This window comes from Pinus tabuliformis, chromosome 7 (genome assembly GCF_031772625.1).
Source record: "Pinus tabuliformis cultivar Carrire ecotype Pingquan chromosome 7, CPIR1, whole genome shotgun sequence".
Classification (NCBI taxonomy): Eukaryota; Viridiplantae; Streptophyta; class Pinopsida; order Pinales; family Pinaceae; genus Pinus; species Pinus tabuliformis.
Window position 1 is genome coordinate 12845718 of NC_142293.1, and position 10553 is coordinate 12856270.

Sequence of the window (10553 nt, forward strand, 5' to 3'; positions counted from 1 at the left end):
CCAATCACAATAAAGTAAAGGTTCGGATCTGCCTCACTGTTTGTGAAACCCATCCCCTGCAAATATGTATCTATCCTGGAGTACCAAGCTTTGGGAGCTTGCTTCAGGCCATAAAGGGCCTTCTTCAGTCTGCACACATGGGACTCCTTCCCATGCACCTCAAAGCCCTGTGGCTGCTCAATGTACACCTCCTCCTGTATGAAGCCATTGAGAAATGCGGTCTTCACATCCATCTGGTGGATCTTCCAACCCATCTCTGCTGCTATCGATATAATGGAGCGGATCGAAGTATATCGAGCCACGGGAGTGAAGGTCTCTTCATAATCAACTCCCTCTACCTGGGAGAACCCTCTAGCCACAAACCTTGCTTTGAATTTCTCAATGCTGCCATCTGCAGCATGCTTTACCTTGTAAAGCCATTTGGAAGTAACCACGAATTTGCCCTCAGGCCTCGGCACCACCTCCCAAACATCATTCTTCATGATAGAAGAATAGTCCTCCTGCATGGCCTCTCTCTAGACCTGCTGGCTAGCTGCCTCCTCATAGCTAGAAGGCTCAGAGTCAAGGATGCTGGTAACCATCGCCATATAGCTACAAAACCTCTCAGGTGGTCTACTCTCTCTGACCGGCCTCTTCGGCTCAACAATAGATGTGGCATCTCTCAAGGTGTCCTGAAGCCACTTGGGCTTTCTCTTCCCTGAGCATGCTTCTCCCATAGGAGATTGAAACTCCTCCTCATCACCATCAGTAGCCTGAACTCCTGACTGTCTGTCTGTTGTCCTCCTGCCTGCACCTGAACCTGTAGAAGCTGAGGCACCGTGTGAACTGTCCATCAATGGACTCCCTAGTGAACTGCTCTGCATGTTGCCCGGAGCACCACCCCTCTGGCTCGGCGAGCCACTGCTCACTGACGGACCTGACATCCTCATAGATGTACCTCCGGATCCTCCTGATCCCTGCCCACTGGATCCCTGCGACTGACTCAACTGCTGCTGAGGGTCTGGCTGATGCAGATACTCTAACTCCCGTGACCTCCTAAAGGCCCTATCCTCCTCGAACTTCACATCCCGTCTGACAACAACTCTCCTTTGTGCAGGAATGTAAATTCGAAAGGCCTTTGAGGTTTCACTGTAGCCCACAAAGATACCCTTCTCTGTGGTGGGCTCTAGTTTGGAAAAATGTTCGTCAGCAAAAGATATATGGGACAAACTTCATGACCTTCACTCAAAAGGAGCATTGACCATGACCTCTAGTCAAGAAGATTAGGGAAAGCAAGAAGTAAATCTAGTACCCGTCAAGGAAGCTGGAAATAAGAGTGATGACATCAAGGCCATAGAAGACCTAGAAGAAGAAGGTAAAGAAGACTTTGAAGATCTCCTGACTAAACTTATAGTTAAGAAGAAAACTCAAGATGGTGACCTGGACAAGACACAGAAGAAAGTTGATCTTTTCAAGCTTCAAGTACAAGAAAGAGATGAGGATCTCACCAAACTTAAGGAGGAATTTCATCAAAACAAAAGAAAGCATCATGAAGAAGTCGTATCCATGACAAATCAATTGGATAAGGCAAAGAAAAGGGAAGAAACTTTGTCAAGCCACCTTGAACAAAGACTCAAGAGCTTGAGCAAACTTGAAGCAGAGATTGGTCAATACAAGGAAGAGGTCTCCTCCTGTAGATCTCAACTAGAAGAAGCAAGGAACCAAGCACAAGGAGCTGAGAAGGTGATGAAAGCTTTGGCATTCATAGAAGGACAAGTTGATGAAGCAAAAAAGGAGAGAAACACCATGATATGCCTACTAGAAGAAAATGATGATGACATCGCCAAGTTAAGATCATAAATCACTTCTCTTAAGACCCAATCATATGAAGCAAGCAAGATGAAGGAAGAAATGGAGATCATTCTATCAAAGAAGGATGAGGAATGAAAGAAAATGAAGGAAGAAATTGTCCTTAAAAAGGAAGTTGACTTGCTGAATAAGAACTTGAAAAGCTCTCAAACCCTAGATGACATCCTAAGTCATCAAGGGACTCCCCTAGATAAATCAGGTCTTAGCTATGTGGGTGAATCCTCAAGCAAGAATGATAATGCTTCAAACATCAAGGATGCGAGGAAGGCTGGAAGAAATGTTGATGCTACCAGTTCTAGCAAAGTGAAGGAGAAGAATCAAGACACCATTAGAATAAATTTTATTCCAAGGAGACTTGCAGATGGTGTCAAGAATACGAAAGGTAATGAATATCATCAAAGAATCCCAAGGCAAAAGGAGTTCAAAAGTACATCAAGGAAATGTTCATCTCCCTGGTATCAAAGTATATTTCTTGGTTATTGCTATCCTTGTATAAACTTTGGGCACATGGCAAAATATTGTAGGGCATATCACAAAGACAAATATAATGGTCCTCGTCAATCTCCTAGAAGCAATTTTGCAAGAAGAAGTCGTGATTTCTTATTCATGAACAAGATGGAGTGCTTCAATTGTCATAACATTGGACATATGGCACGTGACTGTAACTTGAATTGGGTCCCTCAACAAGCTAAAACTATGTCAACCAAGCCAAAGAAGAAAGTTATTCAAGTACGAAGAAGGAAGCAAATTGGATCCAGAAGTCTCTTGATCACTCCAGCCAACAATACATGTTGATTTGATGAAGTCTTTCTTGATATTCCAAATATTTGATGGTGATACTCTTCCAAAATGGAAACCATGCATACAGTTAGGGGGAGTTTGTGATTCTTGAGCATTCTTAGAGAAGCTATCCATAAATGGGCCCCCTATGAAATCCCTGTTTAGTCATACATGGACAATCATCCTTTGATATATCTTCTCTCGGGAGCAACTCCATTGAAGAATATGATCCCTTTCTCATCTGGTGGACTATTGTTGAGGATCTCTTTTTTTTATGACTAAACAAGTAATCTTTCTTGAGGTAGAGGAGTTTATGCAGATAGGTGATCCAGGATCCTTCAGCTACTGGAATTATCCAAGATCTTTTACTTCTGCGATGTTGTTAGAATTGCATTTAATAGAGCATAAAAGAACACATATGCATGCTTAAGTAAGAGGAAACATGACAACAATTATTTGCGAAGATTATGTCTTGAACAGTGTGCCGACATAGTTCCATCTCACTGCAAATCATGGTTCCGCCTTGGTCACGGTTCCATAGGCTTAGGGTTCAGCGCCGAGTTTTGCTAGACTCCAGAACTTCGTTGCTCTCTGCTCTCCGCTTGGTCGACCTCCCCCAACCGACTGAGAAGTATGGCTTATATATGAGCTTGATGTCGGAATTTACGAAAAGAACCCGTGGGCCATTGGAGACCATTTAACAGTTTTTGGGTGGCTTATATATAAATATGCACATTTAACAGTTTTTGGATGGCTTTAGTTGGAGCCATTTGAACGGTAGCGGTTAAACATAACGATTAATATTTGTTATGTTGTGTTTTGTGGAACCGCCGTGTGGGCTGGGCCCCCGAACCCACTAGCGTTGGGTTCGACTCCCACGGTTTCGGTTTAATACATATAATATATATTGAATGCGATTGTGCATATTTAATACAATATGACATGATCTTTTGGGGTGGCAGCTCGCCACCTCTATTTTGTAATTTTTTTTTTTAATAACAAATATGGTTATTTTCTAATTTGTCTAAACTGAGGGTTATTAGACAAATTAAGTAGGCAACAATTTCGCCTGTCTCGTGGCCAGATTCCGTATGCCGGGTCTCGGTCAATTTGTAGGATCATTAAACTTGTCACTTGTCCAACTTTGACTGACTTTATCTCCCTCATACGAGCTTCGGATTTGAGTGTCGTTCGCACTGTTGGAATAAGGGCGACGTGCACTTCGATTTGGTCCTAGTATAAGAGCGATCTGACCACATATGAATTTTGACCTATTTTCAGTGTTTGGGGCCATCTGGATCAATAGGGGGAGTTGGTTCATCCATGGAGAAATGCAACTTGGACCATATTGCCAGATGAAAGAGCAACTTGATAGGGGGAGTACCATATCTATAAACTACTATTGATGAAGAAAATATGATGAAAAGAAGTAGCTTGACAGTGGGAGTACTTGGGCACCTCGTTTGCCATTGATGACAAAGGGGGAGAGAATGTTGGAAGGGAAAGAATATTGCCATCAATGACAAAGGGGAAGAGAATGTTGGAATGGCAAGAATATGGCCATCAATGACAAAGGGGGAGATTGTTAATCAAGGTTGTCATTGATGTCAATATGGCATTGGCCGAGATGGAAAATATTCTTGAGATGCTTGGTTCGAGATGATGATGTCATGACTCTTGTTTGACAAAGATGCCGTCAATTAATATGTCAAGCCACTAATGAAGAAGTCTTAAGAAGTGCCAAGTGCCAATCACGTGCCTTATTTGATGATCTAGACCTTAACCCTTGATGACATATGGAGGAGTACACTTGATGAATGACCACACTGATGATGGCACTTGATGAGGTCTTGATAACATGGTTGAAAGACTAGATGATGACGGGGAATATCTCATTTGATGGTTGGAAGACTACCTTGGAACTTTCCTAATGATGCTGCCTATGACATATCATTGCACCATTATATGATCACACGGGATGATACACACATTGTTGGATATTATCATGATGCCATGGATGTCTTACATGATCCTATGATGATGAAGAAGCCAAACAATGGAGAAGCCATATTGTCCCAAACATTCCTCTTGCTGCCCCAAACCTTTTATGCATAAAATTTAAGGACAATCACAAAGTAAAAATATTTTTGCCACCTTAGAGACATCTTTTCTCAATGGGACCTAGACCATCTTAAAGAGGTATTTTTCCTCTTTCTAATGAGCCCTTACTTGCCTCGAAACTCCCTGTGGTTGATGAGAATATGAATTTTTAAGTTGAGAAATATATATTTTAATGCAAGCTGACATGAGCCGACATGGATACTATCATGATGGGATCTAGACCATCTTAAAGAGGTTTTTTTCCTCTTTCTAATGAGCCCGCTCTTGCCCTGAAACTCCCAGTGGTTGATGAGAATATGAATTTTTAAGTTGAGAACTATATATTTTAATGCAAGCCGACATGAGCTGACATGGATACTATCATGATGCCATGGATGTCCTACACGATCCAATGATGATGAAGAAGCCAAACAATGGAGAAGTCATATTGTCCCAAACATTGCACATGCTGCCCCAAACTTTTTATGCATAAAATTTAAGGACAGTCACAAAGAAAAAATATTTTTGCCACCTTAGAGGCATCTTTTCTCAATGGAACCTCGACCATCTTAAAGAGGTTTTTTTCCTCTTTCTAATGAGCCCTTACTTGCCCCGAAACTCCCAGTGGTTGATGAGAATATGAATTTTTAAGTTGAGAAATATATTTTTTAATGCAAGCCGACATGAGCCGACATGGATACTATCATGATGGGACCTAGACCATCTTAAAGAGGTTTTTTCCTCTTTCTAATGAGCCCTTGACCCGAAACTCCTAGTGGTTGATGAGAATATGAATTTTTAAGTTGAGAAATATATATTTTAATGCAAGCCGACATGAGCTGACATGGATACTATCATTAGCCATGGATGTCCTACAAGATCCTATGATGATGAACAAGCCAAACAATGAAGAAGCCATATTGTCCCAAACATTCCTCATGCTGCCCTAAACCTTTTATGCATAAAATTTAAGGACATTCACAAAGAAAAAATATTTTTGCCACATCTTTTCTCAATGGGACCTAGACCATCTTAAAGAGGTTTTTTTCCTCTTTCTACTGAGCCCTTACTTGCCCCGAAACTCCCAGTGGTTGATGAGAATATGAATTTTTAAGTTGAGAAATATATATTTTAATGCAAGCCGACATGAGCCGATTCATGCAACTTGGCCTCTCATTCAAGTGACATGTCTCCTCACCTTAACGGAAAACCAATATAAATATAAGTCTGTCTCCTCATTTTGGCCATCAGATTTCGGTGATCTTTTCTGAGATTGAGCAAGAAATTCGGACAAGAATTATAGGAGCAAATAAGAGGCCGAGGAGGACATTGAAGCTTACTGTTTGGGCAAATTTTTAAGGAAGTCGTGGTCGAAGTTGGCGTAGTTGTCGTGGTCGAAGCTGCCATAGTTGCCATGGTTGCAGCTGCGTAGTGGAAGCTGCCATTGTTGTTGTGGTTGAACAGACCGTGGTCGAAGTTGCCGTGGTCGAACAGACCATGGTCGAAGTTGCTGTAGTTGTCGTGGTCAAATTTGCCGTGGTTGAAGCTGGTGTGGTCGAGGTTGTTATAGTTGTCGTGGTCGAAGTGTTGATTTTTTGGGATTGGACAAATAGAGCTTGTTGAAGTCTTCTCTTGAGAACATAATAGGCCAGAGTTGGAGAACTTTTTGAAGCAACCTATTAAAGATTGAAGCCATCATGAGGTAACCTTGAAGAAGTTTTGTTTGGGTAACATGAAGAGCAGTGGTGACACCTTCATGTGAAGAACAAGGTTGTCATTGATGACGAAACATGGAGACTAAAGTGAAGGGATAGCTAAATATTGACATGGCTTCATTGAAGAAGACATTGGGAGTCGTAAAGTATAACCAAATATATCTTGACGAAGTAAGGCTAAGGTTTGGAGCCTCGAAAAGACAAGGCTAGTGCCTTTCAAGATAGGGTTGGAGCCTTAGAGGATTGGAGCCCTCAAGAAACTAGGTCGGGCCTTGAACCAGATATAGGGTTGGAGCCTTTGAGGTTGATACCTCAAAATTGACAAGGTTGGAGCCTTGGAAGTCCAAGTCGGTGCTTAGCATATTATAGGTTGGAACCTGGGAGATTGAAGATCGGGGTTTTCATCTAGGGTTGGAGCTTTGGAAGTCCAAGTCGGTGCTTGGCATGTTACAGGTTGGAGCCTGGGAGATTGAAGATCGATGTCTTCATATAGGGTTGAAGCTCTACATATATTGTACTTGATTTATTGGAAAGAATAAATTAATAAAGACATTTATTCTTATTATTCATTTTGTATTTTAAATATAAGTGATCTAACTGGTAAAAGTAACAATTGAAAAGAAATATTGGTTCATCCCCCCTCTCAGTATTTCCAACAAGGTTAGGCTCAAAGAAGGCAAAGAACTTCGTGTACATTCATAACACACTTCGTCTCATATCTTGAAAAGACCCTGGGTACAAGGAGGGTCCTTTGAAGAGATGGGACCACAAAGATGATTCTATGTGTGTGGACAAGGAGATACAACTAGATGGCCTTATTGTGCTACCTCCAATTGCTATGGATGAGCAAGAGCCTTAATATGAGAGTTATTCCTATTTGGAGAGCATGCTAATTGAAGATATGAGTGATGCTGATGACATGGCTTGAGGAAGCCATTGTTCACTACTAGCTATTTTTATTTTAGTATTTTAAAATTTTGAATGTAGTATGACAATGGACATATATCATGATTTTTATTAATATGTGAACTCCAATTTGCAATTAATATGAAACTAGAAATTTCGAAATTTCAATGTGAATGTTGAATGTTCAATGATGTGCATGTTTAAATATTTGAAGTTTAAATCATAAATATTTTAGTTTTCTTGTTTAAAGTTAAAAAATATACAAATTCATATATATTATATATGTAAATCATAATATACTCTCGAAGAACCCACGCACCTTGTTTCAAAAAATGACGTTCTCGTTTCTTGGCAACATAGGAATTTAACATTATTATTAATTACATAGTATTAGTAAGGCCCTAGAGTTGAATATTAGGCTTCCCAACTTATAATTATTATTTTCAAGCAAAATTTTGGGGGGACACCCAACCATTTTTGAGGGGGTATGCCCTCAATCACCCCTTTTGGGGAAACACGTCCCCCATATTGGGGAAATGTTTCCCTTTGCATTTCCCGAAGTTTTCCCCAAAACGGGGATGTGGGGAAATGTTATCCTTGGTGTCCCCTCATCCCGGGTGCATGGGAAATGTGGAGAGCGCCACAGCCCACCCTAGGGGATGTGTCCCCATGTAACAATGAGAAATTGGTCACTTTCATCATTTTCTCTTCTCATATTGGTCTTCTTTTCATTATTGACAATAGATCTCAAGTCTATAGTAGTAAACTTGATATTGTATGAATGTACTCATTGTTTGCAGAGTCTGATAATGTGCCCATTGGGATTTTGTCTTGTATGATCTCATGATATCTACTGCCTATGTCACATGGTTTGTGTTCATGTTTGAATAGAGCAACCCTGAAATTTGTATAAAATTCAGTGCAAAACAACTTTTAAATTTGCTGTCATGTTCTTGCCCCCCCTCCCCACCAACACACATACCCCCCCACCCCCCACCAACACACATAAAGATTTTGAATTTTCCCTTTCTCTTATTAAACATAAATGAGACGTGATAAAAACTTATGCCCTCATTAAACATATATGATACACGATGGTATTCCGTGACTCACAGATTCAGAGAAGCTTTTTTTTTTTGTTTTTTCGGTTGTCCCTTTTTTTTTTTTAAATTAAAAAAACAAATGAATTTCAAAATTCCTTTGAAGTTTGGGTTTCAAATTTGACATGATTCGGTTAATTGAAGTCTGCCTATAATGATTTGATTTGGTTTGTAGTTTGGCTATCAAAGTTGACGAATCAGTTTGAATTTTTTTGTGTCGGAGTTTTGCCAAATTTTAAATTTCAATGAAAAATTGCTGGACCCTGCAACATAGCCTACTGCAATATCTAGTTGCAGTTAACTTTTTATTTATTTATTTATAATTTTTTTAAAATTTTCCATTCTTTAAAAAATATTTGTAACTGATTTTATATTTTTGGTTGCTCAGAGATATAGTATTTAATTATACCAACGGGCCCTGACACAGTTGTGAAGTGTGGATGATCACTTTTCTCGCATGTTCTCAGTAGTGATTTGCGTTTTTGATGCATCTGTTCTTTCTAATTGTGAAGTTGATAGACGTTGTTTACCTGGACCTTGATTTTAAAATCTGTTTATTAGGACTGTTTTTCCTATGAATGACTTGTGCTGAAACATATAGTTTGGGTCACATTATTATAGAAACAATTGCTCTATGCATTTTTGATGTCATGGCCAAGTCTTTTGATGTTTGGATTTGTGCAGAAACTGCTCGGGTTACTGTTCTTGCGGCAACCAACAGGCCTGAAGAGTTAGATGAAGCAATACTACGCCGTCTTCCTAGGGTATTTGAAGTTGGGATGCCTAACTGTATAGAGAGGGCCAAAATTTTAGAAGTGGTTTTGAAGGGTGAAAATGTGGAGGATGGTATTGGCTATGATCACATTGCAAGTTTATGTGAAGGGTATAGTGGCTCTGACTTAACAGATCTATGTAAGCAGGCAGCTTATTTTCCAATTAGAGAATTGCTGGTGCAGGAAAAGAGTGGCCAGCTAACTTCTGAGGTCAGTGCATGCCATGGATATGAATAGTGAAATATCTGTAATGATTTAGGTAACTAGTGTTGGCTTTGATGAAACTGTATCTTCCTTTTTGTTTTGTTTGTCAGGTACCAAGACCCTTAAAGCAGTCCGATTTGGAAAACGTACTCTCTATTGGAAAAACATCCAGGGTCGCAGCCGCAGAGTATGGTAATAGGAAGCAAACGGATATGCAATCGAGATTAGGATCATCAAGTGAGCAGTCAGGAGTCAGTTTAACTGATTTTGTCAAGTTGCTTTCCCTGATGGGCAATGCACAGCGAACGACTGCAGAAAATTGAAAAGTCCCCCCCACCCCCCCCAAAAAAAACTTAATTTAATTAGAATATTCCTAATATTTTTTTGTTTTTCGTGTTGAAATGTAAGAGAGTCGCTGTTTCGACAAAAAATAATTTTGGGAAAGAGATTACCATGTAGCTAAACGGGAATTGCTTGCTCAAGCTTCGCAAAATCTGGCTTTTAATTTTTCAGGAAGCCTAGATGGAGGCAGACATTCTTGTCTATCATTTAATAGCTAGTCAGTGTTTGCTTGGAAACCCATGTATTTCTAAATACAGAGTGTTTGTTCAGGGATATTTTTTAGTTGATGATTATTTACGGAAAAAGGAGCTTTATTTATTTCTGCTCCTAATTTCTGGATTTAAAAATGTCATGCCTCGTTATTTTTGCAAGGCTGAGATGGAGCTAGACAACGTTATCTATCTTATAGTAATTGTGCAAAGCTTTTCCTATTCCATGCATTTCCAAGTGCAGAAAAGGTAGGCTGAGTTTCAGCTCCGCATATCCTGATTTCAATACTCATTCTCGCACGGCATACAGTTCAACTATGAATTGATAGGTGTAAAGGTCTTCTAGCAGAGAACACAACCTCAGAAAAAAACTGCGACTAAGATAAACTTCTCCTTGGCAGCTGCACTATACATTGCTAGACTCATAACCCGCAAGTCTAAAGATTATATAATAAAGCCATTGTAATAGTCGGAAACTCAGTTAGGTGCCCATCATTTTATTGAGTTTTTTGTTGCACATAGTTTAAATCAACCTGTCTACCGTAAATCAGATTTTTGACTCGTTATAGCTAACGG

At 39.9% G+C, this 10553-nt stretch overlaps 1 protein-coding gene across 1 annotated transcript in view; it reads left to right on the forward strand.

The window, feature by feature from the left end:
* The window catches only part of LOC149244892 (uncharacterized), a 51986-nt gene extending 41943 nt beyond the window's left edge, over window positions 1-10043 (forward strand). Inside the window, exons 4-5 of the mRNA XM_089457591.1 lie at window positions 9134-9432; window positions 9537-10043. Coding sequence (XP_089313717.1) covers window positions 9134-9432; window positions 9537-9749 — 512 coding nt within the window. The 3' untranslated portion in view covers window positions 9750-10043. The remainder of the gene's footprint in view (window positions 1-9133; window positions 9433-9536) is intronic.
* The last annotated feature ends 510 nt before the right edge of the window (window positions 10044-10553 follow it).